This window comes from Eschrichtius robustus, chromosome 3 (genome assembly GCF_028021215.1).
Source record: "Eschrichtius robustus isolate mEscRob2 chromosome 3, mEscRob2.pri, whole genome shotgun sequence".
NCBI lineage: Eukaryota > Metazoa > Chordata > Mammalia > Artiodactyla > Eschrichtiidae > Eschrichtius > Eschrichtius robustus.
The window spans coordinates 163885026-163906380 of NC_090826.1; the positions used below are offsets into that span (position 1 = coordinate 163885026).

General features: G+C 36.0%; 1 protein-coding gene across 1 annotated transcript in view; it reads right to left on the minus strand.

Moving 5' to 3' along the window:
• Positions 1-21355, minus strand: part of SMYD3 (SET and MYND domain containing 3) — a 707726-nt gene that overhangs the window by 507952 nt on the left and 178419 nt on the right. The window contains exons 3-5 of the mRNA XM_068538514.1: positions 7914-8021; positions 6265-6322; positions 4154-4290 (exon numbers count right to left, since the gene is read on the minus strand). Coding sequence (XP_068394615.1) covers positions 4154-4290; positions 6265-6322; positions 7914-8021 — 303 coding nt within the window. The remainder of the gene's footprint in view (positions 1-4153; positions 4291-6264; positions 6323-7913; positions 8022-21355) is intronic.

Genomic DNA, 21355 nt, shown 5'->3' on the forward strand with positions numbered 1-21355 from the left:
TTTTGATGAATATACAAATAGTCACACGCCTCCACTGTGCTCACTAACAAGTATCCCCAGTACATCTCCCACCCTTTGGCCACCTTCATTATTGTCAGTGGCGAACCACCACTTTCCTCATACCTTACGCTTTTATTTCCATTCAGCCACACCCCCAAGTAACATACAATCTAAGTTAAAAAAAAAAAAAAAGTATGCAAATAAAGCTTCAAGCAAATCACTCCCACGTTTCCATCCAACCAGATCATCACTCTGCAGCTCCCCAGCTACAGAAATTCTAGAGGTACTACTACCCTCGCTAATTTTCTCTTACTACCTAAAGCAAAACAAACATTTTAAGCATCATGCTTTCATTCAAACTCTTTTTATAATCACTAAATATAACTGAAACATGTATTCCACTGGTTACAACTGCCTTTTCAAATCTTCTCCATAGGAAGTCAATATATTTTTCTTACCCGGGGGTTAGAGGAGTCAGTACCCCCTCGCTCCCCGCAAGTATTTCTAGACCATTCTCTATAATTGTTTCCCAACACCATCTTCTCTTCTGAAATTCATGCCATTAATTTCTGCTTCCTATGTGAAGTCCTCCTTGATATCCTCCCCTAGAAAAATTTCTCCTTCCTACTTAATTTTTACAACCAGGCAATAAGTTCAGAAGTCGACAGGATATTTTATACAGCAAACTACTATCTCTAAATCCCAATTGCCAGTTGCTCTGTGTGTGTGTGGGTGTGTGGGTGTGTGTGTGTGTGTGTGTGTGAATGTGGGGATGGGAGTGGGAGGCTAATACTGGTAATAAGGAAGTGGAGGAAAAAGGAACACTTGGAAATATAACTAGAAAACAGACTGCACAATAACGTGTTCGGGGTAGTGAAGTGGGACGGGGGGACGTTTTCCAAGCAAAACCAAGTCCTGAGCAACAGAAGCACAAGAGGCACTAAGAACCTAGTCCAACAGGAAATATACACTATTTTTCAACAGAAAACCCCAGAGTGTTCAAAATATAAATTGCTAACTTTTGAGGAATTAATCATGGTCTTCTACGAGAAAAAGCTATCAGCTCAGCAGAGAAGAAATTTGCTCTCAGGATTAAGAACCTTTTCATCCTCCACCAACCCCTTTCCTTCCCAGGCAGTACAAGTTTGATAAATATATGCATATCCCCAAGTAAAACTTTTGACTTGCTGAGATTCTTTGCCTTGGTAGATAATTTTCAGAGTTAGAATTAACCATGTATTTTGATAACCCTGGACAAGAGTGCTGCAAACAAAAAGAAAAACAAAACAAAACAAAACTTGCATAATTTGATCAGTGAATTCACTAACAGACACCTCTCTCAGGAGGCCAAGAGGCCTGACAGCAAAAGAGTAATTGTAAGGAATGTTTGGAAATCCAAATAAAGGAAAAGAACATCTGTGTGAAATCTATCAGATATAAAACAAGTTTGAAAATTATTGAAACCAAGTGATGGAAACATGAGGAGGGTTCATTAGAACTGTCTCTCTGCTTTTGTGTGTGTTTGGAAGAGTCCATAATCAAAGATTCAAAAAAAATAAGATAAAAACAAATATGGAAAAGCTCTCAGAATTCCTCATCTTAAATGACAATTAGAGGAGCCAAAACACAAGCTTCGCATGTCTAATACCTGCACAGAACCTGAATGAACATAAATGAGTGGGAGGAAAAGCAAAACATAAAACAGGCTTTTCTTTTTGAGGCCAGGTAAAGCCAGCTTTCTTTGAAGCGTGAATTAAAAAGTTAGTTCCTTAAGGTGAGAAAGGCAGGTCAGCATAGAACCACTCCTGACAGTCTGCACGTGTAGGAGCAGCAAAAGAAAGCAGCACTCTCTGAAGTGCCCATTTCTTCTCTTTGATTAATTCTATGCCAGTAAGATGGGGCGGGGGCAGTAGATAGGGATAAAATTCCCTGTCCAGCATTCTCCACCCACTTGCAACGTATTTGTCATGATCTGCGTCATCACACACTTGCAAAGTTATAAGCTCAGGGGCTCATCCCTAAGCTTTGCAGGACACTGATTAGCTTAATTTCAGACTATTCTATTCTTTTAAAAAAATGAAGGACAGGGAGGGGGAGGGGAGGAGGAGGGGAGAAGGAGGAGAGTTTTCTCTTTTAAGGACAAATGTATAAGCAGAAAAATAACTACAATCTATAAAATATAAACAAAACTTTTATAAGGAAGTACAGGAGCCATAGGTTAATGCTGCTTTCCTCTGATTATTAACCAATATTTTAAGGCAGAAATAACAGCTCTGAGTCCAATTCCCTCATACACTACAAAAATGTATATGTTTTACTTTTGTAGCAATAACAAATATAAGTATGTGGGGAGAAGGAAAGTACATTATTAAAATTTTGTCTGCTTAATCATAATGACAGAATTTCCCCCTACACAGCACAAAGAAAAGTTCATTGTAAGATACATGAGATTAAAATTATTTTAAAAGAAACAAGAGAAATAAGATAGTAATTTACAATTTACACTAAGCAATGAAAGTATTTTTAAATAGTTATTATGAACACTAATAACTCCAGTAATTAGCACTTGAACATTTTTCAATAGGAAACACTAGAAATGAAGTTACAGTCATCATAAGGTATATTTTTATCTTTCAGTAGGTGTTACATTGTATAGCATGTAACATCAAAAGAGCTTGTGTGCACTGTATACACAGCGTTACTATAGGTTGTAATTTTCAGAAGCATATGAAATAAACATGAGAAACTTCTCAGATGCATTATAAACAACACTTACATTTTGAAATCAATTTTAATTAACAGACAAACCAGAATGTAATGCTAAGATGATATTATCAGAAAATCGTTAAGAGCATACCCTAAAGAATAAAACTACATTTGGGAAAAACAAGAATAAATCTGTAGCAATCACACTAATCACATTTAAATTCTTAGAAAATAAGCAGATTATAAAACATACTTTAAAAATATTCACAAGATAAATGTATCATTGGATGTGTGAATATAAATTGTAAAATTGACAAAATCACCCTCAAATGTAAAATTTTACTTATTATTAAAAATATGATCTATATTTAAACAAATCCAAACACATAATATGAGAAAGTAAGGACGGCAAACACATGAGAATAACAAAGGATATATTGGTTCCTTTGTCCCTATCCCAGGGTAGATATCAAGAATCAATCAGGGACTTCTCTGGTGGCGCACTGGTTAAGAATCCGCCTGCCAATGCAGGGGACATGGGTTTGAGCCCTGGTCTGGGAAGATCCCACATGCTGTGGAGCAACTAAGCCCGTGAGCCACAACTACTGAGCCCACGTGCCACAACTACTGAAGCCCACACACCTAGAGCCCGTGCTCCGCAACAAGAGAAGCCACTGCAATGAGAAGCCCGCGCACCACAACAAAGAGTAACCCTCGCTCGCTGCAACTAGAGAAAGCCGTGCACAGCAACAAAGACCCAACACAGCCAAAAATAAATAAATGAATAAATAAATTTAAAAAGAAAAAGAAAAAGAATCAATCGGTGCATTCTGTCTCTCTGGGCCCAAACAAACCCTCAGAATCACTTCCAAAAAGAGCACTCAGGTACCCATTACCAAGAGACCACAATGAAATATTAAATTATACCTATTTTCTATCCCTAATCTAAGATTTTCATGACTTAAAACATTTAAACAAATGTTTTGGCAATCTGGGCAATTATTTTAAAATCAGAAATGGTTATATTTTCATATTATTTAAAATTCACTTAATCAAGAAATGGATTCCAATAATTTCTTTCACTTCAAGGAAGTTTCCATTGCTGAAACAACCACCACAAAACTAAATGGACTCAATGGCAAACTTAAATCCATTCATAAAAAATAATGGAATATGTTACTTTCTTTTGAGAAAAGAAAGCACACTCTTTTGAGTGTGTGCTTTGACAGCTGACAATGAACATACTTGGGCCATTAGTAAGAATACTGATAAAGCAGAAAAAATAATACTCTTTTCAATATAAGCAATACATTCTCCCATTCTCTACTCAGTAAAGCAGGGGACTGATAAAGGCATGAAGGGTCCTGGATTTTCACGGATCAACAACGAAATAAGGAGTAAAGGGTTGATTTATGGCATTAGCAAAGATACCAAAGTTAACACTTACTTTTGCAAAGGCTTCAAAAATGTCAAAGGAAGGTGGCAGCTGAGAAGCATCCTGTATTTCTTCTCTCATGAAATGTTGAAATGTCAATGCAAGTTGCCTGAGGCCCTCTTTCTTATCTTCAGTCAGTTTGTTAATATCTTTTTTTAAAGAGAAAATAAATAGTACAAATCACACAGTGAACTTTCAATGGATAATTTTCAGGTATTCAATGGTAGCTGTTAAGGCAGATATTTCCTACCCTAGATTCCATTCTGACAGAGATCAAATGCATCTTTTTATTTTTTGACAACTACAAATCATTATCATACGTTATCAATCAAATTCTGCCAAACGTTATCTACAAAATAAGATCAAACACCTACCAAAACAAAATAAATACACACACAGATGAAAAAACATTAAAACCAAAATCAGTAATGATGTGTGTTAGTAGATTTTCTACATCCTCCTGCACACATGTTCAAACCACCATAAATGCTTATTTAGTTAGTGAATTTAAGTAGACTTTTCCATGAAACAATTTACAACCAGGTCATAACTAACTGATAAACAGTATCATCTCAAAGACAAAAAAAACAGAAAGCAAGAACTGAAAAGTTCAGTTAAATTAAGTTCAAATTGGTGAAATTGGTCAAGTAGAAAGTACATCAAGAAAAAGACATGAATCAACCAAAGAAATCTCATTTTCAAGTTCTTTTCAGGTTGAATAAACAAGATATGATACTGCTTCAACCCAAACAGAAGAAGAAAGTTCCAAAGCCAATATCACCCCTTTAAAAACTCAGTTTCATTTATACCACAAAGGGGTGTGAAGACTAGGAGTGCACAGTTCAATTAATAACGTTTGAGAGCACTTCACTTAAGGCAGCGTGTATGACACTGCTACTGAGCAGGGCTAATGTTCATAGTAAAACTCACTGCAAGAGATGTTATTTACCTAGCAGTAATATAAGAAGAAAAAAATGACTAGTTCTCTATTAAAACTTGAAAAGATAGATCAAGATGAAACTACAGCATAACTCTGTTGCTCGTGTCAGGTCTACATATTTTCTTTAAATTACTTGTTCAACAGAACAAATTAACCCAATGATTCCTTAAATAATAATTTATTATCATTGGCACTTAGGATTCCATAACCATAAATCTGTACTAGATGACCTTATTTGTCTCCATCCAGAAATATTAAACTGTGTAGCACATTTACTCCATGAGCTCTTGCTACTTTTGACTTAAAAGTCATTTACAATTTCAATGAAGAGGATCTGTGATCTGTGCCAGTAGAAAGAAACAGAAACCCTACGTTCACTTAACACTCAGATTTGCAAGGCCTCTCAGTGTTAAGGAGGTTGGCCACCGCTGTGGTAGTTCAGGAGAAGAACAACGCTCAGCGCTGTCAGAGAGCCTAAGTGATCGGTACTTTCTACTTTCCTTATTATCTAAATGTTCCCTGGAGCCCCCATTCACATTACTGTTCCCTAACATCAAAAAGAAACCAAGAGGGCTTCCCTGGTGGCGCAGTGGTTGAGAATCTGCCTGCCAATGCAGGGGACACGGGTTCGAGCCCTGGCCTGGGAAGATCCCACATGGCGCGGAGCAACTAGGCCCGTGAGCCACAACTACTGAGCCTGCGCGTCTGGAGCCTGTGCTCTGCAACAAGAGAGGCCACGACAGTGAGAGGCCCGCGCACCGCGATGAAGAGTGGCCCCCGCTTGCCGCAACTAGAGAAAGCCCTCACACAGAAACTAAGACTCAACATAGCAATCAATCAATCAATAAATCTTTCAAAAAAAAAAAAAAGAAACCAAGAGTGGGAAGAAGGGAAAGAGGAGGGAAAAACAGAAGTAAAATTTATTCTGTCAGCTGGACAAAGGGTTATACTCCCCTCACTGCCTAACCTGGACACCTCTATGGCACCTCACAAACTCCTCTAGGGCCAAAGCTACCCTGGAATAAATTAAATAAGCTAATGTGTCTATATAAAAGCATGAAAAGGTTTGCTGCCTCACATAATAAAGAGACAGAAAAATAAAGTTTAAAAAAAAAAAAAGGCAACTCATCAGCTCAGCAAATGAATGACAGAACTTTTAAGATGCTGATAGAGAATCACTTACTTGACTCCAGATCATAAAATGAGTAAAGTTTCTCCGATTCAGAGGGTGTTTCTTCCATCTATGAAGAAAGGGGGAAAACACCAAAAAGAATTTCAAGTGCTCCAATATATAAATGAATATGTTTGCATATCTTTAAATATTCAAATGCAAGTCCGTTAAAAAGATAATTTTCTATATTATCCTTCTCATCATTCTTAGAGTTAAATTATTCAATCAGTCACAACTTTAAAATCTGTGTTGCAAATCGACCCACCAATTTAATTTCCAAACCCAAAATTGCTTCACAAGAAGTTTCCATTCTTTTCTTTTTTTCCCCAATTCTACCACAGACTTGTATCACTGTAAGGGTTTTACTACTAAATATTATAGAAAAGCAAAGATGGATGAATAAAAATAAGAGTTTATTACAAACTGTGCAACCTTGGGCATGTTACTTAAACTTGAGGTGTCAATTTCCTCATGTGAAACACAGGAGTAATAATAGCACTGAGTTGTTGTGGGATGAAATAAGGTATATCACGTAAAGCAATTAGCACAGGGCCTAGAAACAGTAAGTGCTCAACAGAAAGTAGCTATCATTACAGTTACTTTCTATTAGATTTTGATTCCATAGGTCGGGGTAAAGACTGAGAACTAGAGCTCTGGGTGATTCTGAAGCAACCCATTTCTGCTCTAACAGTGGTTCTCTATCTTTTCAATACTAATAAAGTAAAAAAAAAGTTCAGACTCAAATATAATGTTATTATACTTTTAATATCCAGTGATTAAAGAAACGCATAATGACAAAGTTGCTCAGAATTTATTAAAGCTTTGAAATAAATTTGTGTATTTTAGTTCAACACAATATGTACATTTAAAAATAGTAGTAAGTAAATGTGACAGATGTTGTATATTCAGTCCAAAGACAATGCCAATTTGGTATTCTAAATCCATTTTTTTTAGTACAGATGTAGTTGATATATAACATTGCATCAGTTTTAGGTATATACTTTTACATTCCTAAATTCCTCTATGAAATTTTATTGCCAAAAGAAGTTAACAGACAACAGGACACAAGAGAGCTGAAGCCTGCAATAAAGAGATATTCATTCGAAAGCCTGGCAAAAAAAAAAAACAAAACCCAAAACTGGAAGGTGTCGCCAGAGGGGGATTTCAGGGGATCCACTAGCTGCTCTGGCAGAGTAGGGAAAGGGACTGGAGAAACAATTTCAGTGAATGTTGGCTTAAAAAAAAAAAGAAAAGAAAAAAAGATAAGTACCCTTCCTTGTAAGATTAATTATCATCTAATTAAAATCTCACTTGAAGAGGCAACCAAAAAAATTATATACTTGCCCTGTGCATTAGTTCTCAGTAGAAAAGTAATAAAGGCAATGTAACAGGCATCACTAACATCTCATGCCCCAGACATAGGACTTTATGTTTCTATTCACAGGAGATCACACACAGGACCTTCAAAGAGGGGCGATGCACTTCATCACTGCTGTGATTAATAGGAAAACAACAAGTCTTGTCTTAAGACACTCCCTGGAATAATCCACCTTCTACCTTAACATGGATTTAAATTCAGTCTTAAATATGAATAATACATGCAATTGCAAGTGCTTATGTTAAATTAAAACCCAAGCATATTTCACAAGTTTTATACTCACAAGTTTAAAAACAACTCTGCCAAGAAGTCGGACAGAGTCGGGAGGATATCTGGGTTTGCAGCTTTTAAGGCATTTGCATTCTCGCTTGTGGTCCTGCCAAGCTTTTTTCTGTTAAAACAAGAGTGAGAAGGGCATATAAGACATAAAAATTTAACTTTCATTTACACTGGTTTTGAATGTTGTGAGTCATCAACATTAATTTCAACAGCCTAAATATAACTGCAAATAGAAAATGAAAGCAATATTCTAATACTATTAATGATCCAGGATTCAGTATGCAATTACCAGGCATGGACATCAAGAACCTCCATTTCACCTCTGTCCTTCAATTTGTCCCTTGGTTATTACCTAACTGGTAGAGTCCAAAGAAAGAATCATTATGTCTTTCTTAATAATTTATAAGATAGCCTTTTAGGTGATTAAATAGGATTCAGTAATAGACAGTGATTTTGAATACAAAAAGAAAATATCACTCCAAATTAGAAAATAAAACACATGGTTCAAAAAAATCAAAACAGGGCAGATGGCTTTCTGAATTTCTGCGCTATTATAGTAAGTATAGAAATATCAAGAGGGCTAACATAAAAAATAGAAAACCTTTTTGTTTTTTTAAGACAAGACAGAAAGGGGTTATTAGCTAAAATGACCAAATGTCATTTTTACCCAGGACCATCTTGGTTTATTTATGGTATACTGGCCTAATTATTAATAGTGTCCCTTTCCATTCTGAAAAGTGTGGTTTGGATGATAAATTATATAGTCACTTTTCCCAGGATCCTAGCCATGTGCTAGTGGGGCTGAAGAGACCACAGAGCCAGTCACCCATCTCGCAACACTAGGAATAAGAGGACTAAATGGATGGACATTATCCTTGAGTCCGGCGTCAGAAATGCCATGACTCCCTTTACATGGGATTACTTCTATATGGAAGTAAAATCCAGAGTATCCAATATTTAACCCTGGCAAGTGGAAGACAGCTAAACCAAATATCTAGTATGTTCTTTTCCAAATGAGAGTTGGAAGTTCAATCACTCCCAAATTCTGGGCCTATAAAATCCCCATAGAAGAGGTTTCTCTTTTCCACTTACAGCACAACATGCAGCACAACCAAAATAGTAGCTGCAGCTACTTTGAAACTATGACTCAGATTCAAGTTCAAGACAGCATTTTGCTCAGAAAGACTGCCTGTGTCAGGTTGCTGGGTGAAGGTGTGGTTTGTCTGCTGCTATTTCCTTGTAAACCAAATCTTGGAGACATTGTTTACAAGGGGTACTTCTTTCATCAACTCTATTCACGGTTGCCTCATTTCATTCCTTCATATCCACTATGGCAATGCTCTTAATGTGATTTTTTTTTTTTTAGTATTTATACTTTGCTCATTTCTAAATAAAACTGAGTTGCTTTCAAAGTAAAGATGAGTAGGAAATAAGGTTGTAAAATTAGAAACAGAAAATGTAAAAATTATGAAAAAAAAAAGTCCTCTAGCATTTACTTAGCATTCTACAATGTTAGACACATGACTAAGCAATTAAAAAATATTTCATTTGATTTTCACAATAATCCAAATGGTAGATATTGTCATCCTTATATTAAAGATGAAAAAAGTAAGGCTCAAGAGCTGGGATCTAACTACCAAGCTACATAAATATAAAGGCGGAGAGTATAAATTCTTAGTCAGCTAAACAGGAGAGCTAAGTAATTATCATGCTTGTGTGCAACAATTATTTGAGCTGCCTCACAGGCAAGGCAAAAAGAAAGCATAATGGCTTAGGTAATTCTTATCTGACATAAGAGAAAAACACATAGCTTTACCAAGTATTAAATCACAGGAGGAATTTATTCCAAGAATGCTAATCAGCAAACTGGACAATGTCTTTGACAATAGTTCACAACACAATGGCCTTTCACAGAGCTACTTTAATGTCAGTAGAATATAACTCAGTGAAAGAAAAGGTTTCTATTGTTCAGGGGGCTAGTCTTGGATTAACAATCAGCAAGTACCAATGTGTTGTAAGAGCCCTAAAATAAATATGGTTACATTGCCAAATAAGTTTGAAAAACACTTCATATTGTAGACCCTGCTTAGAGATTCGAAATATATTTAGCTTACTAGAAGTTCTAAAATGCTGTATTTAAGAGATTTGTATAAATAAGTTAACACAGTTTCCCATGACTGTTATTGCCATCCTTTGGGAAGTTAGGTTGGTATATACTGACTCAAATATACCTATACACTTTCTTTCCTTCAGCTCGTCTTTGAATGAGGGTGAGTTAAGCAGACAAATTCACGATCATTCTCACTGACAGGAAACTAGAGCGTGGACATTTTTGATTACTGATTGAAGGGTGAACCATAGTTTTGGTGGAAGAATTTTCATTTGGTATTGAAAGTAAGTGTCTACCTGAAAAAGAATTGTACCTAGTAGAATAAGGCTGAGATAATGGATCAAATGATCTTAAGAGCAGATTTTAATTGATACTTAACTATAAGGGATCATCTATAACTCTCTTGTTAAAACCTCTAGTTTTGAGCAGCTCAACCTCCTGGAAGCTTACCAGGGAAAAGGAACTACAACATGTACCCAAGGTAATGAATCAATTGATCTGTTAGATGACATTATTTAGAATGAAACTTCCAAATTTTAGAAAACTCTTGTCAAAAATGACTTTATTTCTTTAACATAATTAAAATTGAGCTCTTATTTCTCAACAGTAATTAGAAAGTAGACAATATATTTCTTTAGGCTATTCCTCCATCACTGCATGAAAACATCAGACATACTTACCTTCCCACTTGCTTCAGCAAAAAAAGATGTTCATTCTTCATCTAAAAGCCAAATCAGATCTATATAAATATGGAAAGTAATCATTCCACTTGAAACTGGCCTGTAATAGTGTCAACTTTACAGCCTACTTCATTCTTACCATGATATTAAAAGCCATGTTTTTAAAACATTGTTAGGGTCGCACCTTACCATAAGGCTTACTAATAGAAGCATACCACAGAAAAGGTTTACAAAGATATTTTCTAAGCAACTGCATTTGACTTTGAAGCAAAGCTTCACAATCATACAAGAACAATAGGCATTATCTTCACTCTACAAACTTTAACCTTGGTCAAGACCTCAAGGGACACATTATATATCCACCACTTTCTCAAAGGTAACCCCTTGACTTACTTTTTCCTATTTTCTTCTATTACTGCAAATACCGGATGTAATTAAGATTTTGTTCACAATACTGACTGTAATGTTTTCTGTTCTCATAGTTGAAAATTAACGATGATGTACAATAAGCACAAATTAGCATGAAAGACAAAGGAAATTAAAATATTGCATTAAGAAACAAAGACAATGAGAGACAAGCATTTTAGATGGGGAAATAAAAAGAAATTAAGATGCCTTTGATTCAATTCTTTGATGTCAATTTGATTCAATGTATAAGTACATGTATGACTCAAAAACAACTTCAGATTCTATACATTTTAGTATGTTTTACAGTATTTATATTGATTTGGAACATAAACTGATTAAACCCAGCGGTTTCCAATGGGAGTAATCCTAATCTTGGGAGTTGTTTGGGAATTTTATGGGGGTGTTTCTGTTTGTCACAATGCTTGGGGAGCACTATAGGCAGCCACTGGCCAGGAACCAGAGATGCTAGACATCCTGTGTAGGATACTTCCATAGAATAAAGAATTGTTCCAAATCCAGTAGGACATTTATATGTCCAATCAGATGTTCTATAAAGGTGACAAACTTGTTTATGATTACCTGAGCCTAGAACTAAACCTCCTTTCACATATAAAAACAAAGACTTTGTTTTTACATAGCCTTAATAGCACAGAATTCTCTATGTAAATCAAGGGAAAACTGCATTTTAAGGACTTTAGCTAAAATTACTCAATATTTCATAAGGGAATATCACGGAAGCCAACACCAGTTGCAGTATTTCTGTTAACCAATAAAACACATATTCTGATCTGCATTTTGTACTTCCCTTTTCACAGTGACTCTGTATAGGTACAAGTATGTGACTTCTTAATTATGTCTTCTGGTCTAGTCACGCCTGAGCATTTACACACTAAAGTACATATTATTTTAAGTTGTCTAATGATTTTTCTCCTTTATGTTCCAGTTATGGCATTTATATGGATATTGAATTTTGAAATATGTAACTAGGTAGATTGCATTACCTAAAAACTTTTATTTCAAGATAGTAGAGAGGACAATAAAAATAACTGTCATAGAAAGATGGAGTTGGGTCTGAGAGAGCTGAAAACCCCAGATCTAGAATAATGCTACAGTTACACACCACACACATACATAACAAAAAATATTTTTAAATAGACAGCCTAGGACACAACCCAGAGAGTCTCACAGTACCGATGACACAGAATCAGGTGTCTAAATTGTTTTTAATCACTGCAGGGAATTCCATGTGTAGCTAAGATTGAAAAACCACTAAGCTAGACAAAATTAAAAAAGGAGGTCACTATATATATACTAAATAGATTAAACAACAAAATACTATTCTACACTTATGATTAAACTGTTGCCCTATAGGAATTAACATTTTATAATATTCAGGTGTGAAAAGAGTTTCTAAAGCAGGACATAAAACCCAGAAACCATAAATGAAAAGATGTACACATTAAACTACATAAAAATAAATAACTTGTATATCAGAAGGAAGAAAACCTAATACCACAAATATGGTTGAAAGATAAAGGACAATTAGGAAAACAAAATTTTAAATATGTATGTAGATAGTGTTAAATGTCTCCAAAATACAAAGAGGTCTTATAAAATAACTAAGAAAAGGGTGAATATTTCCATAAAAATAGAAAAAAAAGTGAAGGACATGAAGAGAAAATTCATGCCTAAAAAAGAAATGCCAATAAACAAAAACTAAAAACCAAACAAGTGATCAAAGAAATGTTAATAGAAACAAGATAACATAGGTGACCCATTAGTATAGCAAAGATAAATGAAAATATTAATTCAGAAGTTTCTAGGGTGTAGGGAAGTGGGGACTTTCTAACTTTGTCCTTGGAATTATAAGTTTCCCTAATCTTTCTGATGGGTGTTTGGTAGTAAACATCAGGATTTTCAATGTGCATTTTGCTCGCACAGAAATAATATTTATAATGCAATTAATCCTAATTTAAATGATGTACATAAATAAGCTTAAGAATGCTCATTGTAGATTTGCTAAAATACTGGAAATTGTCAAAAATTTTCCAGCTTTTCCTATAAGAAAAAGCTACTTTTGTTTTTCTCTTTATACTTTCCCAATACTGTTATCTTCGACTAATATCATGTATTATATTTATAAATAAAAGCAAAACATAATTATCTTTCTTATATCTAATAACTGTGATTCGGGGAGAAGCATTTTTATATGAAAAAGAAAGCAAAATCACTATTAATAAACAACTTCTTAACGTTTGTTTATTTTTGGAAAACCTGGTTGTAACTCAAAAAATCTTTTAAATGTATTAATTTTTAAATGTTAAAAAAATGCTTCAAGGAATTCTTTTGTAATACCAATGAAATCTTTTGTAACGCAAAGACTTAGTAAACTTTTATCAATTTTTAAATATTATTTTATTTTTAGCTTTGTTTATGTCTGGTTTTCTTAAATAAGTATACTACCAACTAGGTACAGTATGCATGTAACAGGTGTTCAATAGATATCTGATGATTTATTCTAAAATCAGTACCATTTAGGAGATATAATTTACTATATATTCACCATTGTTTATTTGAAATTAAGGCCATGCAAAAAGAAGGTCAGGAAAATCCATAGCAATTCTTGCTTTGGCAAGTCTGAGACGGTCTTGATTGCTTAATTATGAAAGGAGAAGATTGATGAGATGTTACAATAGAAAGAGAAAATCCATTTATTTCTTCTTTCTTACACAAAATAACCTTTACACTATTATTGTAACATTTCCCTCCCTGCTTTGGATACAAAGCCAGTACGGCTCAATAACCCATTTAAATACTATTTAACATTGAATTTTGGTTGGATTAAATACTCATTTTAGGGCAGCTTATTATTTTGTGGGATGGAATGTGGGAAGGATCAATACATATAAAATCCAGTTTCAGTAAAACACATCTAATTCACAACCAGGGCTCACTAGACGTTTATTCTGTAAGAGAACTGGATTCAATCATATCTAAGGTAGCCTCTCAATGATAAAAATCTATGATTCTGTAATACCCATTCATAACAAATAATCTGAATTACGTCAAAAAGGCTTGAAACCTCCCCATGTTAGGCTTACAGAGAACTGAAAATTTGGAATGGTATTTTCCTCAGATTTTGGGATATTTAAAAGAAATTGCCTTAAAATATGTAAAAAAGAAACAAATTCTTTTAAGCCAGCTTATTCAACAAGTTCATTTTGTGATTAATAACCACTATTAGTTGAACATTTTCTATGTGAAATATTGTCATGATTTTTTTTAACCACATGTTCATGACTCACTCCGCTCACAATCAATCATCTACAGAGGTCTGTTATAGGCAAAATTCAGGATAGTTGAGTTGCCATGCAACTTGCAGGGAAGAAAAGAGACCCAACAGCTTTCCATTCACTTACAGGCTGCTTAATAGCAAATAAATAATATCTCCTTCTGTATGCTTCAAATGTACTACACTAATGAATTACAGGTTGACAGATGCATGAAGACCTGAAAAGCTGGAATCTGGGAAAAGAAAACTGGAAAGCTAAGCACGCTGGCTAACAAGCTATAGTTGACTGACAGGCATTGATTAAAATCTTGCATAAAATCTCCTTAGAGCACACTAGAGACCTAGTGATAGACATTAGACTTAGCACTTTAAAAGCTTTCTGGATGCTGTAACAAATGTAGAACAAGAGTGCCTTCCCACTAGCCTTAATCAAATTAGACAGATAGGGCCAAATATAAAGACAGAATAAGGCAGGAGGATGGTTATAGGGCAAGAAGTTGACTAAAGAAACAAGAATAAAGTATTACTCCTTAGGAAAATGGGAATTACAGTTTTTTGGTTAAACCGACGAACCTTATAATAAATAAAAACATTAGATTCCCAAAGTAAGTCAATCTAGTACAAGGTTCAGGTCAAATCCATTTTGCCACTTGTTTTTGTAAAGTTTTATTGAAACATAGCCAATTCATAGTATTACACTCACTAATTTCATACTATGACAACAGAGTTGAATAGTTATGACAGAAATCCTATGGCCCACAAAGCCTAACATGTTTATTATCTGGCCCTCTGCCGAAAAAGTTTGCCAATCTCTGATCTAGTAAGAGGTCATATCAAGATGGAATGACCTAATTGATACATTTTAGCTGGAAGGGCAAAATAAATCATTCACCTCTACGGACTTCTTTGCAAGAAACTTCCATGCTAGATTGATCAAAATGTCAACACCGAGTTCTACTGGAACATGGCAGATGGGGCACATGCATTTTATCTCCCCAACACAAGTAATTATCAAGTTTTTAACTCCCAAAGTGAACCAGAAGGACCATCAATGGATGAGGTGTTTAACCTCATTTCCGTTAAGTCAGAAAGTCGGGGTAAGAGAACAGGCTACAGAAACAGGGCAAAGGAGGCTGCCTCAAAGTGGCAGGTAAATTTGGAGGCAGTTACCTTCAAAGTCTTTGACTCCTGCCAAACAGAACTCCAACAAGAATTCAGAATTGAAGACTACATATGGGACAGAGATTGGGATTGAAAAGTGAGTGAAAAAGAGACAGTTAACCAGAAGTCTGTATACCAGAGAATCCCAAAACACCTTCTTACTATTGGCACGATTTTGAGTAAGCAGTGGAGTGTTAAAATGGAGACTCTAGTTGAATGTGACGCTAAGAATATCACTGATCTAGACCATTTCTTTAGCCTTCTGTTTGGTCTTCCTTCCCCAGTGCTTACCATCTTACAATGGTTCCCTCAAACAGCAGTCTCATTCTTTGAGTGGCTGAAAGGTTGTGATCACTTTATTACAGAGGAAGAAATATGATCTATGCACACTTAATGGTTCTGCAGTGAGCAATATTTTTTAAAAAATGTATTGAGATATAAATTACATTACAATAAAATGGACCCATTTTAAGAGTATAGTTTTATGTAACTAACACCAAAATTAAGATATAGATTGTCATTACTCCCACAAGTTCCTTTGTGGGCCTTTACTTTCAACCCCTCAATCCCTGGCAACCAGTAATCTGGTCTCCATCATTACAGACTAGCTGTGCCTGTCCCAGAACAGTACTACTTCTTTCCATCTGGCTTTATTTCCTCCGTATAATGTTTCTGAGATTCACTCATGTTGCTGCATATATCAATAGTTTTCTTTTATGGCTGAGTAATGGTAAATTGTGGGTGTATCTATGTGTGTATACACATACACACACACACACACACTACCTAGGAGTAGAACTGCTGGGTTAGGTGGTAAGTGCACATTTCACACTTTTAGAAACTACCAAACTTTTCCAAAGCAGTTGTAACATATCACATTCCCACCAGCAGAGTATGAGGTTCCAGTTGTTCTTCCTTGTATGCACTTGGTATAGTCAGTCTTTCTCATTTTAGCCTTTCTAGTGGGTATGTAATGGTATCTCATTGTGGTTTTCATTTTCATTTCTCTGATGACTAATGATGTTAAGCATCTTCTACTGTATATCTTACTGAAGGGTCTATTCAAATCTTTTGTCCATTTTACTGGATTATCTTACCACTGAATTGTAAGCACTGTTTAAAAATTATGGATACAACTCTTTGGTTGGATATATATGCATTACAAATATTTTCCCCAGCCTGTGGCTTGTCTTTTCATTTTCTTAGTGATGTCTTCAAAGAGCAGAAGGGTTCAACTTTGCTAAAGTTCACTTTATCAGTAAGTCTTGTATAGTGAGTGCTTTCTGTGTCCAGCCTGAGAAACTTGACCTACCCTGGGTCCAAAGATTTTCTCCTAAGTTTTCTTCTAAAAGTTTTATAGCTTTAGCTTTTAAGTCTGTAATCTATTATGGGACTTTGGTGGGGGAAAATTGTATTTATATCATTTCTTTTCCATGTGCATATCTATCACAATTTGTTGAAAAGACTATCCTTTCAACATTGAATTACCTTGGCACCTCTGTAGAAAATCAACTGGCTATACATGTGTGGGGCTGCATTTATATTTTCTGTATATTATGATATTCTGACATCTTAAAAACCTTTCTGGCTGGAAAGAGAGACTGCCCATCCCAGAGCTAGTCAATTCTTAGAGACAGCAAAAGGCTCAGCAGGGAGCATGCCTTTGATACGTAAACTAACCAATCCAGAGCCCTACCTCCCTCCAGCTGCTTTAAAATTCACAGAGCCAGGTACCAGGAAACTAGAGGCCACTCCTATAGCTCAAAGCCCTCTGGAATTATTCAAATTAGCCAATCCTAAACTGTTTACCTTGCCCTGCCTTGCCTTTCCTGAGGAAACCTTTTTTTTTTTTTTTTTTAAGTTTTATTGGCGTATAGTTGCTTTACAATGTTGTGTTAGTTTCTACTGTACAGCAAAGTGAATCAGCTATAGGTATACATATATCCCCTATTTTTTGGATTTCCTTCCCATTTAGGTCACCACAGAGCATTGCGTAGAGTTCCCTGTGCTATACAGTAGGTTCTCATTAGTTATCTATTTTCTACATAGTATCAATAGTGTATATAGGTCAATCCCAATCTCCCAATTCATCCCACCCCCCCTTTGTTCTCTATGTCTGTCTCTATCTCTGTTTTGTAAATAAGATCGTCTATTCCAATTTTTTCAGATTCCACATATATGCGTTAATATACGATGTTGGTTTTTCTCTTTCTAACTTACTTCACTCTGTATGACAGTGTCAAGGTCCATCCACGTCTCTACAAATGACCCAATTTCGTTCCTTTTTATGGCTGAGTAATCCTGCGGAAACTTTAATAAAGGCTCTAGCCTCAGTTTTCCCCTTTCTCCTCCTTTCTGCCTCCAGACCACCCTGAGGTTTCCCGCACATGATGCCGTGCGGCAATCCATCCTTCCTGTTTCTAGGATCTATGAGTATAATAAACTTTTTCCTGAGTCTCTCTGAGTCCTCTCTTGTGGCCATAGCTAACTATCACATAAAAGAACACAGAACGGGGCCAATTTCTAGACTCTCTATTCCAGGGGTCCCCAACCCCTGGGCCGCGGACCGGTACCGGTCCACAGCCTGTTAAGAACCGAGACGCACAGCAGGAGATGAGCAGCGGGCAAGCGAGCGAAGCTTCATCTGCCGCTCCCCATCACTCGCATTACCGCCTGAACCATCCCCCAACCCCATCCATGGAAAAACTGTCTTCCACGAAACCAGTCCCTGGTGCCAAAAAGGTTGGGGACCGTCGCTCTATTCTATTCATTGCTCTATACATCTATCCTAACACCACTGTCTTCATTACTGTAGCTTTAGAGTAAGTGTTTAAATCAAGTGGTCTAAGTCCTCTAACTTTGCTCTTCTTTTACATAAGGGACTCAGTTTAAGTCTTTTGCATTTCCACATAAATTGCAGTCAGCTTATCAATCTGTGGGGCTTTGAATGGGACTGCATTGAATCTGAATCTAGAAAGTGATATTTTAAAAATCACTTATGACTTTTTACTGATTTTGAATTTTTAAAATCATTACGCAGGACTTAATTTTGTGTTCTAGAACAGCATGTAAATATCATTAACCTTGACAATATAAAAGTAAAGGTACAGCTGACAAATTATGGAAAATAGAGTGATAAGAGAGGAAAAAGTGGGAATACTAATATCTTCACCTTAAAAGTAGGAAATCAAAAGATACGATCTACAATTGATAAACACAGATGGAGGCTTGCACGTATTGTTTAAAGTTACAGACATGAGAAAAAGAAATTGAACCTAATAGACATATAACAGTTATTGCAAATCTAACACAGCCAAAGCAGATTTTTCCCACCTAAAACTGGGTCTATTATGCTATTACATGGGGGTCTTGTCTTCCCCATGTCAGTAAATGGAATCATCATCTACCCAATTGCTAAAGCCAAAAACCAAGGAGTCATTCTTTTCTTTTTTTCTTTTTTCGGCCATGCTGTGCAGCTTGTGGGATCTTAGCTCCCCAACCAGGGATCAAACACGCGCCCCTTGCATTGGAAGCGCAGAGTCTTAACCATTGGACAGCCAGGAAAGTGCCCAAGGAGTCATTCTTGATTCTTCTCTTTCCCTCTCCATCCCCATATTCATTCTCCTTACATTTTTTCATGCAGTCCCAGCCCCCGTTCGGAGCAAGTATATCCAGTTGCCTATTCAACATCTCCATGTATATGTTTAATAGGCACAAACTAAAAATTTGTAAATTAGAATTCTCTTCTCAGAACCTACTCTTCAATAAGATTTCTTTAAGTCACTAAATAGCATCACCATTTACCCAAAGTTGCTGAGGGAAGAAACTTAAAAGTTCTATCTCTGGGACTTCCCTGGTAGTCCAGTGGGTAATACTCCGCGCTCCCAATGCGGGGGGCCCGGTTTCGATCCCTGGTCAGGGAACTAGATCCTGCACGCATGCTGCGACTAAGAGTCCGCATGCCACAACTAAGTCTGCATGCCGAAACTAAAAAAAAGAGCCCACATGCCGCAACTAAGACCCGGCGCAGCCTAAATAAATAAATATTAAATGGAACTCCATTTTAAAAAAAAGTTCTATCTCTGACTGTTCTTTTTGTCTCACCTCTTACATCAATTAGCAAACTCTTTCAGTTACACCTGCAAAATACATCTCAAATCCAATAATTTATTACCACCTCTAATGCTACCACTCTAATCCAAGCCATCAGAGCTCTTGACTAGATCAGTACCTGCATATGCTGAGTTCTCAACTTGAATGAATGAATGCAACCATGAGCAAATTCAATCAGGTCTTCCTTCAAAAGATACCCCAAATCTAACCAATTCTTTTTGCTGTTGCTACTCTAGTCCTAGCCACCATTATATGGCAACCAGACTAGTGTAATAACCTCCTAACTGGTTTCTCAGCCTCAATCCTTGCCCTCCTATAACCTATCCCCACAGCAGTCAGGAAAATGCCTTTAAAATCTCAGACCATAATACTGATCCCCCCTCCCCTTCCCGGAACCCTACAGTAGCAGCCCATCACACATGGAACAAAATGTTTATTTTCAGCCATAGTACACGATGGTCTCATAACCTGGCCCCTCCTGTCTCTCTAATCTATCTCCTACAACTCTCTTTGTTGCTTACTCTGGTCCACCATACTGGCCTTCTTGTCCTTCAGTGAACACACCATATTCATTCCTGCTTTTACGTGCGATGTACATCAAACCTGAAACTCCCTTCTCCAATCTTCACATGTCTTATTTCTTTCAGATCTCCACTCAAATGCCACCTCCTGAGAGGTCTTAGGTAGACAGATAGACAGATATAGAAATAGTTATCTCACTATAGATATAGATATAGATATGGATATGGATATATAGATATATCTCTTTCTCAATATCTATATATTAGATATATAGAAAGAAATTAAATATAGATATGTATATGTATGTGTGTGTGTATATGTATACACACACACATACATATGTAAAAAGAGCCTCCCAATCCCTCTCACTTTCTCTTACTCCCTTTATTTTAGGCATAAAAATAAGACAATATTATATATCTGTCTCACAAGGAAAGTGAAAGCTCCATAAAGGCAAGGGTTTTCTGTGTCTTGTTCAATAATATTGTACCAGAGCCAAGAAAAGTCCTGGCATCAGCACTAATATTTGCTGAGTAAATTAATGGATGGATGAATCCATTATCAAGTCCTTCAAGTCTTAACTCATTGGCCTCACCTCCAACTGCTTTTTTTCCCTATGATTTATTTTTTTAAGACATTAATTTTTAGAGCAGTTTTAAGTTCACAGCACTGAGAGGAAAGTACATAAAGTTCCCATATACCCTCTGCCCCCCACTCATGTACAGCCTCCTCTGTTATCAACATCCCCATCACAGTGGTGCGTATGTTACAACTGATGGACTTAGGTGGACACATCATTATCACCCAAGTCCATAGTGCCCATGAGGGTTCACTCTTGGTGTCAAACATTCTATGGGTTTGAACAAACGACATGTATTTACCATTATCCAACTCCTTTTTTCCCCCAAAGAAGTACAATTTAAATTTATTAATAATTAGTTTTTTTAAATTCTGAGAACCAGGTGTGTAATGAACTAGAAAAAATGTTTTTGACAAAGTCTCAGTTTTGACCACTAAATGTCTCCATTTTCCAGCTAACCAGAAGCAACTATAACTCAAAAACATGCAGAACACATAATTTCACAATACTCTGTAAAAAGCAGGGCAAGAAAGTTATTTTAGCATTATTTAATTGTAAGTCATTCAGTCATTTTTGTTTG